The sequence below is a fragment of the Pleurodeles waltl genome, chromosome 4_1 (genome assembly GCF_031143425.1).
Source record: "Pleurodeles waltl isolate 20211129_DDA chromosome 4_1, aPleWal1.hap1.20221129, whole genome shotgun sequence".
Taxonomy (NCBI): Eukaryota; Metazoa; Chordata; class Amphibia; order Caudata; family Salamandridae; genus Pleurodeles; species Pleurodeles waltl.
The window spans coordinates 641,456,377-641,479,145 of NC_090442.1; the positions used below are offsets into that span (position 1 = coordinate 641,456,377).

Here is a 22,769-nt window from a genome sequence, read left to right on the forward strand (position 1 = left end):
GAAGTCATGAAAGGAGCCTTGAGGTGCCAACTACTGGTGCTGTGAAGCAATTGTACATTTCCACATTCAGTCTGGAGTCTGAGAAGATTTAAAGGTTGACCAATCTGCTGATGGAAGTACTCCTCAGAAATCAGTCTCTTAAATGTAGAAGCACTTCCTAATGATGTATTCTTTTTTGCAAAACAGAGTGTGCAACACAGAATATGTGGGCAGGTCACATAGTGCTGAACCTCTCCAGTATTAACAAAAGGGTAAGCACAATGACTGCTGGATGCCAAAATGTATCAGAAGATTGTCTGCATACAGCGAGAAAACAAGCTCTGCAGTGGCAATGCATACGCCCCAATGTTTAGTATCTTGTAGCTGAAACTGTTTGAGATCACAGCATTTGACTTTTGCCACCTGTTTCCAATATAGCATTTTTAACCAACAAAATTTCCGGCTGCAATTCATTTGCGGTAGAATTTGAAACAGGCGGGACAAGGACACTATTTCTCTGTTGTCCAGAGCAACCAACACAAACAACTCCACATCCTTTTCCACAGTTTTCACCATCATACGCTAACCATCTTACATCCCGGGCTTTTTTAGACATAAACTGCTCTCATCATTGACTCTGTATGACAGCTACCAGTCTATTTGCCAAAACGTTTCCTAAAAACTTTAGTTGGCACCAGACTGAGAGAAAAAAATCTTTATCAAGTAAGGTCTAGAATAAGACAGATTTGTGGGAGAAGTAAAGTTCTGACACACATTCTCTCCCTTCAAGACTCAGGATGTCCATAAAAATTAAGAGAATCATTGTAAACAAATTCTTATCTAGATTTCCTTTTCTTTCTCTCAAGTCTCCAGTATGCCATCTCATATTTCTGAGGACACTGGAGTAGGATGAAAATTAAAATTCTATAGGCTCAAACTTCCAACAAATATATCAACATGATCTGCGTCCTGGCCTGAACACTTATTTCCTTTTGGTGTTGCCCTGCTCCATTCCTCAGTTGAAGTGTATGGACCTTCTTGTGTACTGCTGGGAATGATCATCTTCCCGGAAATAAAGCAATTAATTAGGTCATCATTCACCCTTTGGTTCCAACATGTTCCCCAGTGCAAGTTAGATTCCCCTTTGCCTTTCACTTGTGTAGGAAGCTGGCTCTTCACATAATGGACCAAAATGAGGAATACTGTGCAAAGAGTCCAAGCCAACCCAAAAAGTATCACAGAACTCCTCTCTTTTGTGGTAGTGTAGTCAAGCAGTTAGGCATATCAGAGGGTAGTGCCAAACATGTAAGGCGCACACTCAGACAATAAGTGACACACACTAAATAAAGAAATCTGACACCAATTTATAAAAATAAGCATGTACTTTCATATAAACATTGATACCAAGATCACTGGAATCAGGTGAGTACTTTGAGATAGGAATTTTTACAGTTTTTAAAAGTTGACACTTTTTGGGTGCGATAATGTTATCCTATGAAAGAAAAATATATACTGCATTCAGACACTTCACAGCGACTTACTGCACAGTTCTCCGAGACTTGTCCGGGTGCAGATGTGTGTTATGGCACTGGATGTCCCAGTCAATTCTATGGGAAACAGTCTAGTGAGGACGTTGCTGCAAGTTAGGTCTGGAAGATCAGTCCGGGGGAACCCAAAGAGGGGCTAGACCCTTGAGGTCCTCTGGCACATAGGGACGCGGGTGGTCCACATCTCCTCGGTCTGTGGGACTTTGGTGCAGTTGTTTCTTCTGGTGTCAGGTCCGATGCTTGAGTTTCTCGTGGTTGAAGGAGGGCCCACAGAACCAGGCTGCAAGCATGGACTTGGGGGGCGGGGGTTCAGTCCGACCAAGCCAACAAGGGGGCTCAGTTCCCACGAGGATAGGAGATGTGGGGACACCCTTGGTCCTCTTCGCCACAGTCCGGGGTGGATGGGTGCAGATGTGTCCTGACGCACTGGGTCTTTGTCTTCACATCACTGGCAATTGCAAGGGTGGGGTGCCTGCAGAAAGATGCTGCAGACACCTTCGGAAGTCAACAGTGGGTGAGCTCAAGGTGGGCATCATCATGTCTGGAGGGCCTGGGGACCATGTTGACACCATTGGCCTACTTCAGCCCGGGCTTGGCTGCTCAGCTGCAAAGGTGATATCAGGTTTTGGCCGTCCCAGTCCTCCGAGTTCATTCTTGTGTTGCCTGCAGATGGAGAGAAGCAGCTCTTCTGCTCCAAAGGGAGTAGTACTTGGCGATCTGTGAAGAACTGGCAGCTCTCCTGGTTTCATGGAGGCTGCAGCAGCAGGACAGGGCAGTTGCTCCTCCAGGGTCGGATGCAGCAGGCAAGCTAGTAGGGTATGCGCCAAGTCCATCGCGCTCCTCGGTTCTTGGGTTCAGCAGGCTTTTTGTACACTCCTTTTGTTTCCAGCGAAGATCTGAGATTCTGGTATTAGGGGGTACCCTAAATGCTCAATTTAGGGGCCGTTCGGCATTCAGGGGGAGTGAAGGGTAAGTAGCCAAAGGGTTACTTACCCTTGGGATCACTCTGCCCCCTAGATGGCCACTTTGGGGAGTGGACATCAACCTGTCCAGAATTCCTAATTCCACCACACACAAGATGGCAGAATTCCTAAGACTGTGTTCATTTCATTTCAGGCTGACTGGGGTGGGGGGGAGGGGCATATTTGCTCATGAAGGTTCACCCTCACATGTAAAAAAAAAAAAAAATGCACCCTGCCTTTACGGCTAGAAGACCTAATAGAAGGGTGACTTACACATTACACGCAGTGTAAACGGGACAGGGCACACAGGCTGTGTGCCATGTTGTACTTTCATTTTAGTGCTGCATCAAGACACGCAAGCCTCAAAAGCAGCACTGTGTACACTTAGTAAGAGGGTCCCTGAAGGTGGCACTATTCGTGCTGCAGCCCTCAGGGGCCTTCCTTTAGTTCCCCATCCCATAGGCACAAGGGGTACCATATACTTGATACCAAAATCCCTATTTTCAGTGAAGCCATTGTGTAGCTGGGGAACTCTTATTGACCTGTGTCTAGCAAATGTATTTAAAATGGCTTCCCTGTTTACTTACTATGTCTAAGAATCGACAAAGCCATAGCAGGGGCACATCTGCTCGTGGAGATATGTACACATATACATATTATAATAATGCACCCCGCGATAGGGGTATAAGGACAGCTGTAGGGGTGGCTTATACATATTACATGTAGTGTTTAGGGGACATGGCACACAGGGGCTGTGTGCCATGTTGTGTTTTCACTTTTGGGGAGCAACTTCAGTGCACTGCAGTCAAAGCTGCATCAAAAACCATGCAAAATGTGTTTGGGGGGTGGGTGTAGGGGTAGACTGCAACCAGAACCCAGCTTACTACAACATGGCAATGCCAATATTATTTTTCCAGGCAGTGCTTACTTTGTAAGATAATGAGTGCTGATGCCCAAAGCTCTACTTCAGAAGCATGCAGCCGGTGCAGTAAAATGTTGGTATGCCGAATACCATGGCTGCTTAGTCTTGAATTCACCTTGCATCTCTTCAATTCACAGCCAGACACTCCCTGCCCCCTTTACTTCACTCCTTGAGGTTCCTGCTTTCTCCCTTTGTGATGGTTTTTCTGTTTTTCTCTTCCTCGGTCTTTAAACTTCATATGTTTGTCTCAATCACCCTTTCTGGAAATGTCTGACAAAGGAAAATAAGTTCTGGTCACCAAAAATCAGTGCCAGTGGCCCTCAGCCGCAACAAAAGGCTTTAATTAAGCACTTCTTCCAGGGCTCCTCAATCCCTAAGCAAGTCCAACTCTTCTCCATGTTATGTGCGGTCATGTCCTCAGCTTACCAAAATGCATTACATATTTTTTCACTTATCTCAAAGACACAAGGTGAGCATCTTCTGCACACTATGGAGGAACATTTTGCAGAGAAGTTGAGAATAATCTGGACGAACATTCCATTCTGTGATCATCCATTTCAAGCCGCTGACATGAGAAAATACCATCCTAATGCAGAACCATAAGGAATTTGCCTTTCTCCAATAGACAGCACATGACAAATGTGATTTAGAGTTAGTGCTCCAATAAACAAAACAAAAACATGTTAAAGAAAGGTACTACACCTTGAAGAATATAATGGAATTCGAAACATGCTTAAAATAAATTAATCAGTTAATTAAAATGCACCAATACAAAATTCATTTTACCGCATTTTTCCAGTGGTCCATGCCTGATTGGAAAATGAATTCTTGACAGCAAAAGAGCTGCAGAGGTATCAAAGTCTGCTGGAATATCGGCAGCTGTACAAGAAATTCTGGGAGAAAGGGAAAAAGGAAAACAAAAATATAATTGTTACAATGGACGGTTACAGTGTGCCACCATGTCTTTTGTCTCAAGTTTACATGAAGGCAATGATCTCAAACAATTTGCTCATCTGGACTTGCAATATGTGAATGCCAGATTTCCCCACCTGCAAGAGATGTGATAATGTAATACCTGAAGAAGTTACATAATAAACGTATCAGACACCACAATCTTTTATTGACAGAGAGCTGAAATCTTCACATTTGTAGGTCGAGCGCAAGCACTCTGACGTGTTGTAATCTATCTGTGGGCTTTTAACCATGCCCACCGCACGCCAATCATCACTCATGCACGGGCTTGCCTTTCAAAAATCCTTTGTCATTATTGGTAAATGCTTTACGTTTGTCCCTCCTTGGGGCAGCTTAGCCAGCTTTACCACCTTAGCCAACGACGCAGTTACATGGATAATAGCATGTTTGCCAATCTGTTTGACTGTGAGCGAATGTCTTCTTCCTTTTGTGTCTCTCCTTCATACTCCTGGTGGCCATAGCGCTTTGAATTGGCTTGCTTATGACAAATGTTTTACTTTTCATTTTCAATTTATGTGGCAAGAAAAATCCAGTTATGAATTTACAACGCTAATAGCTCGAACTCGAGCAAATGCGAGACCCACTGCATTGCAAATGCTTGTTCTGTAGTGGTTTTATAAGAACTATATATATTTGCGGCAGGGGAGAATAGCTGCTGGGCATGCTAAAGGTGTGAGCAATGCCCCGGACAGATGCCACTTGGGGAATTAAAGCAGAGCTGCCGGCTGTCTAGAAAGGAAACAGCAGAAGGGCAGCACCGTAAATGCACTTTTCTGAATTAAAACAATACTGTGATGAATTATGCTAAAAGAGCCAATGGGTGCGCTGAAGATCCGACTCCCACTGTCTGAGCAACATACTGGCAGGAGAGGAGATGCCAGGCGGCTTTAAAGCAGGTTCATCTGGTCTGTAGAAAGAAAGCAGCAGGAGCCAGGGAAATTATAGAAAAAAAGAACTGTTTTTAACAGTTTAAAGACAATAGCAAATATTGCAGCTCACAAGCTGATAATGCAAGTAATCAAAAATAAAGTTCAATTCAAAACACTGCTTTTGAAATATAGTAAACATGGAAACTAATGGACATGTGTATTTAAACTCACCCATCAAATCTCAGTCGCACAGCTGAGGACCACAATGATCGCAGTGTTCGAGTTTTCCTTTGGATTACTGTTGCAGCAGTATCATGCAATTCTGAAACATCATAGCTGAAAAAGAAAAGGAAAGTTTACCTTCCTACACACACGTAGACCCATATTCATTAGAAGTTTGAAACTGAGCATTTAAGTTAACAAGGCAATCTCAACTTCCACGCCGGTCATGCACCGTTCAAACCTCACTATAGCTGTTCTAAAGTAAACCACATTTGGCAGGCATGGACTGACGTCATTTGGTGCCTGTTTCTTTTGGTGTATCTTGGTTGTAGGAATTTGGCTCTGTATATAGTATAACAAAGTAAGGCTTTAAAGAGACTGAAGTAGATAACACTAATGCTCTCTTTTGTGGTAGTGTGGTTGAGCAGTTAAGCTTATTAGAGAGAAGTGCTAAACATTTGTTGTGCACACAGTGAAGAAATGAAGCACACACTCAATGATTAACTCCAGGCCATATGATTATGTATCACAAAATATACTTTGTTACTTTATTTCTAGAGCCAAAAGGATCTTTGTTGCAGGTAAGTACTGTTTCAAGAATTTGTCACTGTCAAGTATCTAATGCACTTTGTTAAGAATTCACAGATAAAACAGTTTTCAGGTAAGTGATACTTTTCAATTTCAAAAATAGACAATGCAATTTCCATAGAAAGCAATTAGGGGAGGAGAAGTATCAACACAGTTTACAGGTAAGTACTCCACTTACGATCCCAGTCTTCAGGGTTTAGGGTGTCCACAGTGCAAGGGACAAGAAAACACCAAGGCTGGTAGATGTGTATTATGTGAATAGGACAAAATAATTTAGAAAAACTAAACAGCTTTTCGTTGCCTTTCAACAGCCACATAAAGGTAATCTTATCTCTAAACAAGGATTAGGTAGATGGATTGTTAAATGTATTCAAACATGTTACATTAAGGCAAAAAGACAACTTTTAATCACACCTAACGCTCATTCCACTAGGGAAAAAGGTGCCTCTATGGCATTTTTAGGAAACATACCAATGGCTGACATATGCAAAGCTGCCACATGGTCCACACCACATACATTTACAAAGCATGACTGTGTAGATGTATTTTCAAAGCAACAGGCCATTGTTGGTCAATGCTGTCTTAAGAACATTATTTCAAACAACTCCAACTCCTACAGGCTAGCCACTGCATTTTGTGGGGAGAGCAACTGTTTTGTAGTCTATGCATAGCACGTCTATCTGCAGCTACACATGCCACCAAACGGAAAATGACACTTACCCAGTTAACATCTGGTTGTGGCATGTAGTGCTGCAGATTCACATGCACCATCCCTCCTCCCGGGAAGCCTATAGTCATTGCAGTTTTTTTATTTGTACATATGTAACTACATTTACTTTTGCATGGACATCTATTTTTACTTACTATTTTTATACAACATTTATGTTCTTACAATCTATCACTCCTTCCTACACCCTTTTGCGGGAAAACAATAACAATGGAGTTGATGCCCATGCACAGTATGACGGAGAGGAGGAGTCACTCGAGTCTGTGACTCTGAAAAACAACTTGTAACACTTCGAGCCCAACACTAGATGGCGGAAGCAATGCATAGCTTGTGTATCTGCAGCTACACATGCCATCGAATAAATATAAATATATATATATATATATATATATATATATATATATAGCATCCCTGCTGGGGGGTGCGGGGGTGGAAGGGGAAGTGATTCCCCTTACATCTCTGCCCAGGGGAGGGGGCGTTCCAGACCCACGGGGGAGCGCTAGCTCTTCCCCCGTGGGCCCCTGTATGGACGTAACGGTTATGTCCTGGGCACCCAAGCGGTACTGCCCAGGACGTAACCGTCACATCTAAGGCACCCGAGGGGTTAAAAGACGAATAGGCAAGATTTGCTCTTTGTAAATACAGCAAATAACACAATATCCTGTACTGATGCTTTAAGTGGATCAATATTTTTAGGTTGGCAGGAATATACGAAACGTTTCCATTTATTTGCGTAGCACTGCCTGGTTGTTGTGTTACATGCTAGTTTTAGAATGTCCATACAATCTAATGGAAGCTTTAGGGATTCAAATACTATGACCTAAGGAGCCAAATCGCTAACTTGAGCACACTGGGATTAGGATGCCCGATTTGACCCCTGTTATGATTTAACAGGTCTGATCGGAAGCTTGTGATGACAGATCCAACACTGTGGTGTACCAGTGTTGGGGGGGCGCACGTGGGAGCTATGAGTATCATTGTGAGGAAAGTGTAACTCATTTTGTTGACCAGAAAGGGAATTAACAGGAGAGGGGGAAAAGCGTAAGCAAATATCCCTGGCCAGTTGATCCATAGAGCACTGCCCTTGGATTGAGGGTGAGGGTATGTGGATGCAAAGTTTTGGTATTTTCAAATTCGCTTGTTGCGAAAAGGTCTATATGTGGTGTTCCCCACATTTAAAATGAATATTGAATTACTTGTGGGTGAATCTCCCCTTCACGTATTTGTTGCTGCGTCCTGCTTAGAAGGTTCGATAGCTGGTTGTGTATCCCTGGGATGTATTCCGCTAGCAGGTGAATGTGACTGTGAATTACCCATCTCCACATTGTTTATGCTAGAAGGAACAATTGCGATTTGTGTGTTTCCACAGTTTTTTCAGATAATACACTGTTGTCATGTTGTCTTGACTATTTTGTGTATGATCTGTGGTTGGAATGCTTTGATGGCTAAGAACACTGCTAGTAATTCCAAGTGGTTTATGTGGTAAAATTGCTGGATTAAGTCCCATTCCCCTTGTATTGTGAGATTGTTGAGATGGGCTCCCCAACCTGTCATTAACACATCTGTTGTGACTATGGTCTGTGGCACAGGGTCCTGAAATGGCCGCCATTTTGCTAAGTTGTTGTGATTCCACCATTTGTAAGTTTGGCGGTCTAGCAACACTAGATCCTGTAGCTGACCGTGTGCCTGAGACCATTATCGCGAGAGAGACTATTGCGGTGGTCTCATGTTTAGACGTCCATTTGGCACTATTGCTAAGCATGATGCCATCATTCCCAATAGTTTCATGACAATCCTTACTGTGTAAGTTTGATTGGTCTGCAAATGGGATGAAGGAGTGAAAAGCTTGTATCTGTTAGGATTTGGGTAGGCTAATGCTGACTGAGTATTCAGAATTGCTCCTAGATAAGGTTGAATTTTTACTGGCTTAAGGTGAGTGTAGGAAAATGCCACTGTTGGCATTTTCACCCCCCACCACACACACTTTTTGCCTAGTGTTGATGCCAGCTTTGATTGGAAGTGTCAAGTCTACACCAATATCAGGCAAAAAATGTGTGTGGGGGGTAACTGCAACAAGGAGCCATTTTCCTACAACTATCCTCTGATAAGCCTAACTGCTCAACCACAAATAGAGCAGTATTATTATCTATTATTGCCTCTGTCAAGCCTCTTGGGGAACCCCTGGACTCTGTGCACACTATATCTCATTTCGATATAGTATATACAGAGCCAGGATCTTACAGATGTATTCTGGGTAAGAAACATTTTTGTTCAATGGCATGTGTAGCTGTAGATACACATGCTTTGCAAAGACTGTAAAGCAGTCCCCTCCCAAATAAGTAGTGGCTAGCCTGTAGGAGTTGGAGAAGCTTGAAATAATGTCCCAAGGACTGCCTGGCCAAACACCTTCATAGTAATGTTATGTAAGTGAGTGGTATAGACCAAACAGCAGCTTTACATACGTCTGCCACTGGTATGTTGCCTAAGAATGCCATTGAAGCTTATTTCCTAGTGGAATTTGCTTTAGGAGTTACTGGTAACTGCCTTTTAGCCTTAAAAGAGCATGTTTGAATACATTTCACTATCCATCTGGCTAACACATTTTTTGAGCTAGGATTGCCTTTGTGAGGTTCTGAAAATGCCACAGAGTGGTTTTGATTTCCTAAAATCTTTTGTTCTGTCTATATAGTACATGAGAGCCCTTTTAACATCAAGGGTGTGCAGAGCTCTTTCAGCAACCGAGTCTGGCTGTGGAAAGGAGACTGGCAATTCCACTGAGTGGTCAATATGAAAAGGTGAAACTACCTTTGGTAGGAATTTTTGATTTTTTTTAAGTACTCATTTGTCTTTATGAATTTAAAAGAAAGGGTCTTTTAAAGTGAACGTTTTAATTTTGCTAACTCTTCTTAAAGAAGTGATTGCTGCCATGATAAGAACTGTAGAGTACAAAAATGCATGGGTTCAAACGGTGGCCCCCTATAAGTCTTGTGGGTACACTGATAAGATTCCATGCAGGAGCTGGAGGAATTCTAAGAGGAATAACTTTTTTAGACCCTCCATAAAGGCTTTTATAACAGGAATCCTAAATAGGGAACTATGTTGTCTGTTTTGCAAGTAGGCAGCTATAGATGTTAAATGAAGCCTAATTGAGGAGTATGGCAGAGTTGCTTTTTGTCAATGTAACAAATAGCAGACCATATCTTGGACTGAAGCCTTAAGTGGATTAATATTTTTGGGCTGACAACAGTAGACAAAACGTTTCCATTTAGCAGAATAACACTGTCTAGTTGTCCATACATTCAGATGGAAGTTGTAGGTATTCAAACTCTGACTTCAGGAGCCAAATTGCGAGGTTAAGCGTGCTGGGGTTTGGATGTCTGATTTGGCCTCTGTTTTCAGTTAAGAGATACGGTCTGTTTGGGAGCTTCTGATGTGGTACTAAAGAAAGGGTCCATTAGTGTTGTGTACCAATGTTAACATGCCCATGTAGGAACTATGAGGATCTTGGTGAGTGATGTTTCTCTATCAGAGATGGAATGAGTGGGAGAGGCGGAAAAGCGTAAGCAAATATCCATGACCAGTTCATCGATAGAGCATTGCCCATAAATTGAGGGTGTGGGTACCTGGATGCGAAGATTTAGCATTTTGAGTTTTCTTTTGTGGCGAATAGGTCTATTTCTGGAGTTCCCCACATTTGAAAGTATTGTTGAATTACTCGTGGTGAATTTCCCATTCGTGGACTTGTTGCTGCATCCTGCTTAAGAGGCCCACTAGTTGATTGTGCATCCCTGGGAGATACTCTGCCACTAACTGAATGTGAATCGCCCATTTACAGATTGTCTGTGCTAAAAGGGACAGTTGAGATGTGTGGCCCCACCCCTGTTTTTGCAAATAATACATTGTGGTCATATTGTCTGTCTGTATTAACACTACCTTGTGTGTGGTTTGTGTCAGAAAAGCTTTGAGTGCTAAGAATACTGCTAGTAATTCCAGGTAGATATGATAGGTCTGTTGGTTGGAGTCGCATTCCCTTTGTATAGTGAGGTTGTTGAGATGAGCTCCCCAAACTATTAGTGATGCATCTGTTCTGATAGTGGTCTGAGACACAGGGGTTTGAAAGGGCCACCCCTTTGATAGGTTGGTGTAATTGCAGAGAGCGGTGAAGTCTGGCGGTCCAACAACACTAGATACTGAAGTTGATCTTATGACAGACCACTGTTGGGAAAGGCACTGCTCTAGTGGTTGATTGTGAAGGCTTGCATGGGGAACTAGGGCTATACATGAAGCCATCATTCCTAACAGTTTAATCACTAGCTTCACTGTGTAAGTATGATTTATTCTTCTGCAATTGAGAGATTAGATTTTGAAAAGCCTGAATCATTACTGGGTTTGGATATGCTGATACTGACTGGGTGTTTAGAATTGTATGTGGAAGTGAAGTAAATATACTCCTGACCTTTATTGGGATGTGGGTACCAGTTCAATAGCCCCTTAGAGAAGAAGGGAATGTACTTCCTCCTTTAGCATAATGATATGGTCTTGAGAGTTTGTGGGAACGAGGAGGAACGTTTGTTGGTGAGGAGATTAGTTCTAGACAATAACCATGCTGGATAATTGATAGGACCCACTGATCTGTGCTGATGTTGTGAGCAAAAATTAACCAGTCTTCCTCCCACAGGAGATGTATGCGTTGTAGGAAGTCACTGTTTTGTTGAGGTAGTGGAAGCTTTGGGAGCAGTTGATTTGCCTCTCCCTCTATAACTAGGTCCTCTGTAAGAGCCTCTGAATAAACCGCTGTTATAGAAATGTGGTCCTTGTTTTTGTTGTGAGGTGGATGGCTTGAAACCACCCCTAAATTGTGGCCCTCGAAAAGTGCATCTAGTGGGTGTGATGTATAGAGCACCCACATCTTTAGTTCTCTCTGAGTCCTTTTTAAGCTTGTCTATGGTGGTATCCACCTCTGGTCTGAATAAATGCTCTCTTATCAAAGGGCATATTTAATACAGCTTGCTGTACCTCGGGCTTAAATACTGAAGATCTTAGCCATGCATGTCTCCTGAAGATTATACTGTGTTAAGTCCCCTTGCTGCTGTATCAGCTGCATCAGTAGCACATCAAATAGCGTTGTTAGAAATAGCCTGTCCCTCTGCTACTATTTGTTGTCCCCTTTTTTGATGTTCCGGTGGAAGATACTGCAGCATGTCTTCCATCAGGTCCCAATGGGCCCTATCATACCTTGCTAGGAGAGCCTGGGAATTTGAAGTCCTCTAGAGGCTGGCAGCTTGAGTAGCCACTGTTACCTCTTGCATCAAATGTCTTACTTTCTGTGTCTGGAGAAGGAGCATCTCCTGTATTTGGCCCATTTTCTTGCTGCACTCACTATTATAGAATCAGGTGGTAATTGTGCCCTAATAAAAACTGAATCATAGGGTGCAGGTTTGTATTTAAAAAAATAAATAAAAAAAAAAATCAACCCTGGGTGTAATGATCCTTGCTTATACAGGCGTATACAGGTTCTTTAAAAATATCTTCCGCATGTCCAAGCATGCCTGGAAGCAAAGGGAGACACTAGTACTCTTTATGAGTAGATGTTATATAGAAATTCATCCTCAATGGGATCTGTATGTAATTACACAGCTGCTACGATACACAGGTGCCCTGGCTATTACTTGATTATAAGCAGCGGTATCTTAAGGGGGAGATGGCCTCGCTGGGTATAAATCTGGGTCATTAGGGAGAATGGGATTGGAGTCATATATATCCCATGGGTCTACCTCTTCTTGAGGATCACTTAAATCATCCCTATGTGGTGATGCAGATGATACCTGTGTAGAGAACTGTGTTGAGTGTGTGGGTGAAGGTGGTGGTGGGGTAGAAGGAAGGGAAGGAGAATGTGGTTGTAAAGACTGAGGTTATTGCGTAGCCTTTTGTTTCTCCTTCTGTTTCAAGACTTTGATAGGTAAGGGCCCAGCGTCTACAGTCTCTTGAAATGTAAGTTTTCTTTTAATTGTTGGAGGAGGAAAGGCCATGATCCTTCCTGTTTCCTTATGTATATGAAGTTTGCGCTTTTTAGCGTCCATAACCTCCAATATAGGTTATACTTCAGAGGACTCCTCCATAGCTGCAGAAGGTTTACTAGTGCCAGTTTTCAACTTTGAAGGTTTCGATACGGAATGCTCGACTCGGGCCGAAAATGTGGGCTCCAAAAATGCATTTATTTTTTTCGGCTCCAAGGTGGAAAAGTCAGATTTTCAGCTCGGTACCGAAACAGAAGTGGCAGACTGTTTGGTATATGCCGAATGCACGTTGGTCTTTTGTTTTAGTGCCGAACAAAAGGGTTGGTCATCCGTAGATATTTTTCAGGTCCGACCATGACCCGAAGGCAGTGGAGGACTGAAGACCAATGCAGGAGTCTTCTTAATTGTCTTTGTTTGGTGTGACGGGCTGATGTACTCACATACTGCGCCAATGGGATGGATTGACTGTCGGCATCAGAATCTCGATCCGAGTCCGAATCTATAATGGAGACGGCTTTGCGATGTCCTACTTCTTCTTGAAAGTTAGAATAAAGTAAAAAAAAAAATATCGAACTGAGATCTACCGGAGCGAGAGTAAACGCGCCCGAACCAGACAGCGGAAAGAAAACAATCTAACAAAGGACTCAATGCCCTTGCACACTATCACCGAGTGGAGGAGTCACGTGAAAAAAATTCTTCAAAGAAAAACAACTTGTAACACTCCGAGCCAAACACTAGATGGTGGACTTATGCAAAGCATGTGTATCTACAGCTACACATGCCATAGAACACACATATATGTACATATATATATAACGTCACTTACCCAGTGTACATCTGTTCGTGGCATGTTCCGCTGCAGATTCACATGCTATGCACAGGTCCTGCCATCTAGTGTTGGGCTCGGAGTGTTACAAGTTGTTTTTCTTAAGAAGTCTTTTTGAGTCGCAGGACAGAGTGACTCCTCCTTTTCGGCTCCATTGCGCATAGGCAACGACTCCATCTTAGATTGTTTTCCCGCAGAGGGTAAGGTAGGAGTGATAAGAGTGTAAAGAAAGAGATGTCCATGCAATGGAATAGAGATATATATATATACATATGTACAAATTTAAATGTAACTTAAACGGCTACAGTCTCCCGGGGAGGAGGGAGGGTGCATGTGAATCTGCAGCGGAACATGCCACGAACAGATGTACACTGGGTAAGTGTCATTTTCCGTTCAATGGCATGTGTAGCTGCAGATACACATGCTATGCATAGACTACAAAGCAGTTCTCCTCCCATAAGTGGTGGTCAGTGTAAATAAATGGCTCCCTGTTGCAGTTACCCCCCACTTTTTGCTGGATACTGATGCTGAATTGACTGAGAAGTGTGCTGGGACCCTGCTAACCAGGCCCCAGCACCAGTGTTCTTTCACCTAAAATATACTTTTGATTCCACAATTGGCACACCCTGGCATCCAGATAAGTCCCTTGTAACTGGTACCCCTGGTACCAAGGGCCCTGATGCCAGGGAAGGTCTCTAAGGGCTGCAGCATATCTTATGCCACCCTGGGGACCCCTCACTCAGCACAGACACACTGCTTGCCAGCTTGTGTGCGCTGATGAGAACAAAACGAGTAAGTCGACATGGCACTCCCCTCAGGGTGCCATGCCAACCTCACACTGCCTATGCAGTATAGATAAGTCACCCCTCTAGTAGGCCTTACAGCCCTAAGGCAGGGTGCACTATACCATAGGTGAGGGCACCAGTGCATGAGCACTATGCCCCTACAGTGTCTAAGCAAAACCTTAGACACTGTAAGTGCAGGGTAGCCATAAGAGTATATGGTCTGGGAGTCTGTCAAAAACGAACTCCACAGCTCCATAATGGCTACACTGAAAACTGGGAAGTTTAGTATCAAACTTCTCAGAATAATAAACCCACACTGATACCAGTGTTGGATTTATTAAAAAATGCACACAGAGAGCATCTTAGAGATGCCCCCTGTATTTTACCCAATTGTTCAGTGCAGGACTGACTGGTCTGTGCCAGCCTGCTGCTGAGAGACGAGTGTCTGACCTCATGCGGTGAGAGCCTTTGTGCTCTCTGAGGACAGAAACAAAGCCTGCTCTGGGTGGAGATGCTTCACACCTCCCCCCTGCAGGAACTGTAACACCTAGCAGTGAGCTTCAAAGGCTCAAGCTTCGTGTTACAATGCCCCAGGGCACTCCAGCTAGTGGAGATGCCCGCCCCCTGGACACAGCCCCCACTTTTGGCGGCAAGTCCAGGAGAGATAATGAGAAAAACAAGGAGGAGTCACTGGCCAGTCAGGACAGCCCCTAAGGTGTCCTGAGCTGAGGTGACTGACTTTTAGAAATCCTCCATCTTGTAGAAGGAGGATTCCCCCAATAGGGATAGGAATGTGACCCCCTCCCCTTGGGAGGAGGCACAAAGAGGGTGTACCCACCCTCAGGGCTAGTAGCCATTAGCTACTAACCCCCCAGACCTAAACACACCCTTAAATTTAGTATTTAAGGGCTCCCCTGAACCTAAGAATTTAGATTCCTGAAACTACAAGAAGAAGAAGACTGCTGAGCTGAAAAACCCCTGCAGAGGAAGAACAGAAGACACCAACTGCTTTGGCCCCAGTCCTACCGGCCTGTCTCCTGCCTTCCAAAGAACCTTGCTCCAGCGACGCTTTCCAAGGGACCAGCGACCTCTGAATCCTCTGAGGACTGCCCTGCTTCAAGAAAGACAAGTAACTCCCGAGGACAGCGGCACTGATCCAAAAGAACTGCAACTTTGTTTCAAGGAGCAGATTTAAAGACCCCTGCAACTCCCCGCAAGAAGCGTGAGACTTGCAACACTGCACCCGGCGACCCCGACTCGACTGGTGGAGAACCAACACCTCAGGGAGGACCCTCCGGCGACTCCGAGACCGTGAGTAACCAAAGTTGTCCCCCCTGAGCCCCCACAGCGACGCCTGCAGAGGGAATCCCGAGGCTCCCCCTGACCGCGACTGCCTGAACTCCATTTCCCGACGGCTGGAAAAGACCCTGCACCCGCAGCCCCCAGCACCTAAAGGAACGGAACTCCTGTGCAGGAGTGACCCCCCAGGAGGCCCTCTCCCTTGCCCAGGTGGTGGCTACCCCGAGGAGCCCCCCCCTTGCCTGCCTGCACCGCTGAAGAGATCCCTTGATCTCTCATTGATTTACATTGAAAACCCGACGCTTGTTTCTACACTGCACCCGGCCGCCCCAGTGCCGCTGAGGGTGTACTTTTTGTGTGAACTTGTGTCCCCCCCCGGTGCCCTACAAAACCCCCCTGGTCTGCCCTCCAAAGACGCGGGTACTTACCTGCTGGCAGACCGGAACCGGGGAACCCCCTTCTCTCCATTGAAGCCTATGGGTTTTGGGCACCTCTTTGACCTCTGCACCTGACCGGCCCTGAGCTGCTGGTGTGGTAATTTTGGGGTTGCTCTGAACCCCCAACGGTGGGCTACCTTGGTCCAAAAACTGAAACCTGTAAGTGACTTACTTACCTGTGAAAACTAACAAAAACTTACCTCCCCCAGGAACTGTGAAAATTGCACTAAGTGTCCACTTTTAAAACAGCTTATTGTGTTTTATGTAAAAAGTATACCTGCTAATGTAATGATTCAAATTTCCTAAAGTACTTACCTGCAATACCTTTCAAATGAGATATTACATGTAGAAATTGAACCTGTGGTTCTTAAAATAAACTAACAAAAGATATTTTTCTATAACAAAACCTATTGGCTGGATTTGTCTCTGAGTGTGTGTTCCTCATTTATTGCCTGGGTGTATGTACAACAAATGCTTAACACTACTCCTTTGATAAGCCTACTGCTCGACCACACTACCACAAAATAGAGCATTAGTATTATCTCTTTTTGCCACTATCTTACCTCTAAGGGGAACCCTTGGACTCTGTGCATACTATTCCTTACTTTGAAATAGTGCATACAGAGCCAACTTCCTACAGTCAGCCAATAGGAGTTGAAGTTGTTTGAAATAGTGTTCTTAGTACAGCCTGTACTACTGTAGCTTGTTGTGTTGCTAACACATCTACACAGTAATGCTTGGTAAATGTATGGGGTGTTGACCAAGTGGCTGCTTTACAGATTTCTGTCATTGGTATATTTCCTAGAAATGCCATTGTTGCTCCTTTCTTCCTGGTGGAAAGTGCTTTTGGTGTTACTAATAGCTGTCTTTTAGCCTTTAGGTAACAGGTTTGGATGCACTTTACTATCCATCTGGCTATGCCTTGTTTTGAGATAGGATTACCAGTACGGGGTTTTTGGAATGCGACAAATAGCTGTTTAATCTTTCTAAATGATTTTGTTCTGTCAATGTCATACATTAAAACTGTTTTAATGTCTAATGTATGGCGCGCTCTTTCTGCTACCGAGTCTGGCTGTGGGAAGAAGACTGGAAGTTCCACTGTTTGATTTAAATGAAACGGTGAGATGGCTTTGGGTAGGAATTTTGGGCTTGTGCGAAGTACAAACTTATGTTTGTGTACTTGCATAAAGGGTTGTTCAATAGTGAATGCTTGTATTTCACTAACTCTTCGTAATGAAGTGATTGCAACGAGGAATGCTACTTTCCACATTAGAAATTGAAGTTGACACAAATGCATGGGTTCAAAGGGTGGACCCAGGAGCCGTGTGAGTACAATATTGAGATTCCATGAAGGTACTGGCGGTGTTCTTGGAGGTATGATACATTTTAGACCTTCCATGAAGGCTTTGATGACAGGCACTCTAAATAGAGAATTGTTTTGTATATTTTGTAAATAGGCTGAAATATCTGTGAGATGTATTTTGATGGATGAAAAAGCGAGAACATTTTTTTTCGATGAAGTAAATAACTTACAATGTCTTGTATGGATGCGGGAAGAGGTGTTATGTGTTTGGATTGGCAGTAAAAGACAAACCTTTTCCATTTGTTTGCATAGCACTGCCTGGTAGTGGGTTTTCTTGCTTGTTTAATTACTTCCATATATTCTGGTGGAAGATGTAGATATCCAAACTATAAGACTTCAGGAGTCAGACTGCTAGATTGAGTATTGCTGGATTGGGGTGTCTGATCAGTTGTTTGTTTTGTGTCAACAGATCCGGCCTGTTTGGTAGTTTGATGTGTGGTACTAGTGACAGGTCTAACAATGTTGTGTACCATGGCTGACTTGCCCACGTTGGTGCAATAAGTATGAGTTTGTTTTGACGCAGTTTGTTGACCAGAAATGGAATGAGCGGGAGAGGGGGAAAAGCGTAATCAAATATCCCTGACCAGTTGATCCATAGAGCATTGCCCTTGGATAGAGGGTGTGGGTACCTGGATACGATGTTTTGGCATTTTGCGTTCTGGCTGGTGGCAAATAGATCTATGTCTGGTGTTCCCCATTGGCGAAAGTACTTGTGAAGTACTTGGGGGGTGAATTTCCCACTCGTGTGTTTGCTGATGATCCCGGCTGAGACTGTCTGGTAATTGATTGTGAATCCCTGGAATATACTGTGCTACAGGGTGAATGTTGTTGTGAATTGCCCAATGCCAATTTTTTTGTGCTAGAAGACAAAGTTGTGATAAATGGGTTCCCTCCTTGTTTGTTCAAGTAGTACATTGTCGTCATATTGTCTGTTTTGATGAGAATGTGTTTGTGAACAAGAACAGGTTGAAAAGCTTTTAGTACTAGGAATACCGCTAGCAGTTCCAAGCGATTTATATGAAGTTGTTTTTGTTTGGTATCCCATTGTCCCTGAATGTTGTGATTGTTGAGATGTGCTCCCCATCCAATAATTGATGCATCTGTTGTAAGAATGGCATGAGGCACAGGGTCCTGAAATGGCCGCCCTTTGTTTAAATTTGTGGAATTCCACCACTGAAGCGAGATGTGTGTTTGGCGGTCTAGCAACACTAGATCTTGAAGATGACCATGTGCCAGGCACTGTTGTAAGGGCAGCAATGTTTAGTCCTGCATTTGGGACAATGGTGATGAATGATGCCATCATGCCCAACAGTTTCATGACAAATTTGACTGTGTATTGTTGGTTTGGATGGATTCTTGGTAACATGTTGAGGAATGATTGTACCCTTTGTGGCCTTGGGCTTGCAAGTGCTCTTTGGGTGTTTAATGTGGCTCCTAAATACTGTCGAACTTGCGCTGGTTGTAGGTGTGATTTTTGGTAGTTTATTGAGAACCCTAGTGTGTGTAGGGTGTTTATTACATAACGTGTATGGTATTGGCACTGTGTTTGACTGTTGGCTTTTATTAGCCAGTCGTGGAGATATGGAAAGACATGGATATGTTGTCTTATGTATGCTGCGACTACGGCAAGACATTTTGTAAATACCCTGGGAGGTGTTGTTATCCCAAAAGGTAACACTTTGAACTGATAATTGTTTCCTTGTATTACAAACCTAAGATATTTTCTGTGCGCTGGATGGATGGGTATGTGAAAATATGCATCTTTTAGATCCAGTGTTGCCATAAAATCTTGTTGTAACAATGGGACTACATCCTGTAGTGTTACCATGTGAAAGTGTTCTGATAGGATGTAAAGATTGAGAGTTCTGAGATCTAGTATTGGTCTCAATGTTTCGTCTTTTTTGAGAATGAGGAAATACAGGGAGTAAACCCCTGTCCCTCTTTGATGATGTGGCACAAGCTCTATGGCTTGTTTGAGTAATAGTGACTGTACCTCTGTTTGCAACATTGAAATGTGTTGAGAGGAGAGTTTTTATGGTTTTGGGGGTATATCTGGAGAAGTTTGTGCGAACTCTATGCAGTAACCATGTTGGATAATGGATAAGACCCAATTGTCTGTTGTGATGGGTAACCAGTGGGCGTGGAACTTTTACAGTCTTCCTCCCACAGGGGAAGTGTGGTGAGGCAAGATGTGGATCAGGTCACTGTTTGGCATGCGCGGGTTGCTTTGAGGGCTGCTATTTTCCTCTAGATCTGGGAAATTGTCCTCTGTAGGTTCCCCGAAACCCCCCTCCCTGGTATTGGGTCTGGTAAGAGGGTTTGGATTGGGAGGTAGATGGCTCAGATGTTTGGGGTCTAAAGCCTCCCCTACATTGAGGCTTTCGAAATGAGCCTCTGTATTGAGTTGAGTAAAGCGCCCCTATAGCTTTGTCAGTGTCGGCGTCTTTTTTTCATTTCATTTAAGAACAGCCTACTGGATTTCAGGTTTAAAGCCTGACGACCTAAGCCATGCACGTCACCTAATGGTGACAGCTATATTAATATTTCTTGCGGCTGTGTCTGCGGAGACTAACACTGACCTGATCTGATTGTTGGTAATTGCCTGTTCCTCCTCTACTAATTGCTGGGCTCTCTTCTGTTGATCTTTGGGGAGATGCTGGATAATGTCTTTCATATCGTCCCAGTGGGCCCAGTCGTATCTGGCCATTAGCGCTTGGGAATTGGCTATACGCCATTGATTAGTTGCCTGTGATGCCACCCTTTTACCAGCAGCATAAACATTTTTTACTTTATCTGGTGGGGGTGCGTCCCCAAACGACTGGGAGTTAGCCCTCTTCCTTGCTGCACTGACCACTACGGAATCTGGGGGTAGCTGTTGGGTAATAAAAGCTGGCTCTGAAGGAGGCGGCTTATATTTCTTTTCTACCCTTGGAGTGATCGCTCTTGCTTTAACTGGTTCCTGGAAGATTTGATGCGCATGTTTTATCATGCCAGGAAGCATAGGTAGACTCTGGTAGGTGGCGTGAGTCGAGGACAACGTGTTAAATAAAAAATCATCCTCAAGGGGTTCTGTGTGCATGGCTACGTTAGGTTCTAGCTAGGGCAGCAGCATATCATTTGTATATGAAGTGCTATCCTCTGGAGATGATGGCTTTGACGGATAGCACGCTGGACTATTGTCAGAAATGGGATCATCATAAAGGTCCCATGGGTCAGTGTAAGAAAATGCCTCCTTGGCATGGTTACCCTCCTGACTTTTTGCCTTTGCTGATGCCAAGTTATGATTTGAAAGTGTGCTGAGGCCTCCTAACCAGGCCCCAGCACCAGTGTTCTTTCCCTAACCTGTACCTTTGTCTCCACAATTGGCACACCCAGGCATCCAGGTAAGTCCCTTGTAACTGGTACCCCTGATACCAAGGGCCCTGATGCCAGGGAAGGTCTCTAAGGGCTGCAGCATGTCTTATGCCACCCTGGAGACCCCTCACTTAGCAAAGACACACTGCTTGCCAGCTTGTGTGTGCTGGTGGGGAGAAAATGACTAGGTCAACAAGGCACTCCCCTCAGGGTGCCATGCCAACCTCACACTGCCTATGGCATAGATAAGTCACCCCTCTAGCAAGCCTTACAGCCCTAAGGCAGGGTGCACTATACCATAGGTGAGGGCATAGGTGCATGAGCACTATGTCCCTACAGTGTCTAAGCAAAACCTTAGACATTGTAAGTGCAGGGTAGCCATAAGAGTATATGGTCTGGGAGTCTGTCAAACACGAACTCCACAGCACCATAATGGCTACACTGAAAACTGGGAAGTTTGGTATCAAACTTCTCAGCACAATAAATGCACACTGATGCCAGTGTACATCTGATTGTGAAATACACCACAGAGGGCATCTTAGAGATGCCCCCTGAAAACATACCCGACTTCCAGTCTGGGCTGACTAGTTTTGCCAGCTTGCCACACACCAGACACGTTGCTGGCCACATGGGGAGAGGGCCTTTGTCACTCTGTGGCCAGTAACAAAGCCTGTACTGAGTGGAGGTGCTTCTCACCTCCCCCTGCAGGAACTGTAACACCTGGCGGTGAGCCTCAAAGGCTCACCCCCTTTGTTACAGCGCCACAGGGCATCCCAGCTAGTGGAGATGCCCGCCCCCTCCGGCCACGGCCCCACTTTTGGCAGCAAGGCCGGAGGAGATAATGAGAAAAACAAGGAGGAGTCACTGGCCAGTCAGGATAACCCCTAAGGTGTCCTGAGCTGAGCTGACTGACTTTTATAAATCCTCCATCTTGCAGATGGAGGATTCCCCCAATAGGATTAGGGATGTGCCCCCCTCCCCTGAGGGAGGAGGCACAAAGAGGGTGTAGCCACCCTCAGGGCTAGTAGCCATTGGCTACTAACCCCCCAGACCTAAACACACCCCTAAATGGAGTATTTAGGGGCCCCCAGAACCTAGGAAAACAGATTCCTGCAACCTGAAGACTGCTGACCTGAAGCCCTGCAGAGAAGACGGAGACACCAACTGCTTTGGCCCCAGCCCTACCGGCCTGTCTCCCCACTTAAAGAAAAACTGCAACAGCGACACGTCCCCCAGGGTCCAGCGACCTCTGAAGCCTCAGAGGACTACCCTGCATCTAAAAGGACCAAGAACTCCTGAGGACAGCGGCCCTGTTCCATAAAGACTGCAACTTTGCAACAAAGAAACAACTTTTAAAGGACTGCACGTTTCCCGACGGAAGCATGAGACTTTCCACTCTGCACCCGACGCCAACGGCTCGACCGGCGGAGAAACAACACTACAGGGAGGACTCCCCAGCGACTGCGACCCTGTGAGTAGCCAGAGTTGATCCCCTGAACCCCCCCAGCGACGCTTGCAGAGGGAATCCAGAGGCTCCCCCTGACCGCGACTGCCTTCTTCAAAGAACCCGACACCTGGTGAAGACCCTGCACCCTCAGCCCCCAGAACCTGAAGGATCCGACCTCCAGTGCAGAAGCAACCCCCAGGTGGCCCTCTCCCTTGCCCAGATGGTGGCTACCCCGAGGAGCCCCTCCCCTTGCCTGCTTCGCTGAAGAGACCCCTGGGTCTCCCATTGAAATCTATTGCAAACCTGACGCCTGTTTGCACACTGCACCCGGCCGCCCCTGTGCCGCTGAGGGTGTACTTTTTGTGCTGACTTGTGTCCCCTCCGGTGCCCTACAAAAAACCCATGGTCTGCCCTCCGAAGTCGCAGGTACATACCTGCTGACAGACTGGAACC

The 22,769-nt window shown here is 44.8% G+C and overlaps 1 protein-coding gene across 2 annotated transcripts in view; it reads right to left on the reverse strand.

The window, feature by feature from the left end:
* Positions 1 to 22,769, reverse strand: part of SCAF11 (SR-related CTD associated factor 11) — an 828,633-nt gene that overhangs the window by 399,532 nt on the left and 406,332 nt on the right. For both annotated transcript variants that reach the window (XM_069229083.1, XM_069229082.1), the window contains exons 9-10: positions 5,483 to 5,587; positions 4,197 to 4,303 (exon numbers count right to left, since the gene is read on the reverse strand). In XM_069229083.1, coding sequence (XP_069085184.1) covers positions 4,197 to 4,303; positions 5,483 to 5,587 — 212 coding nt within the window. The remainder of the gene's footprint in view (positions 1 to 4,196; positions 4,304 to 5,482; positions 5,588 to 22,769) is intronic.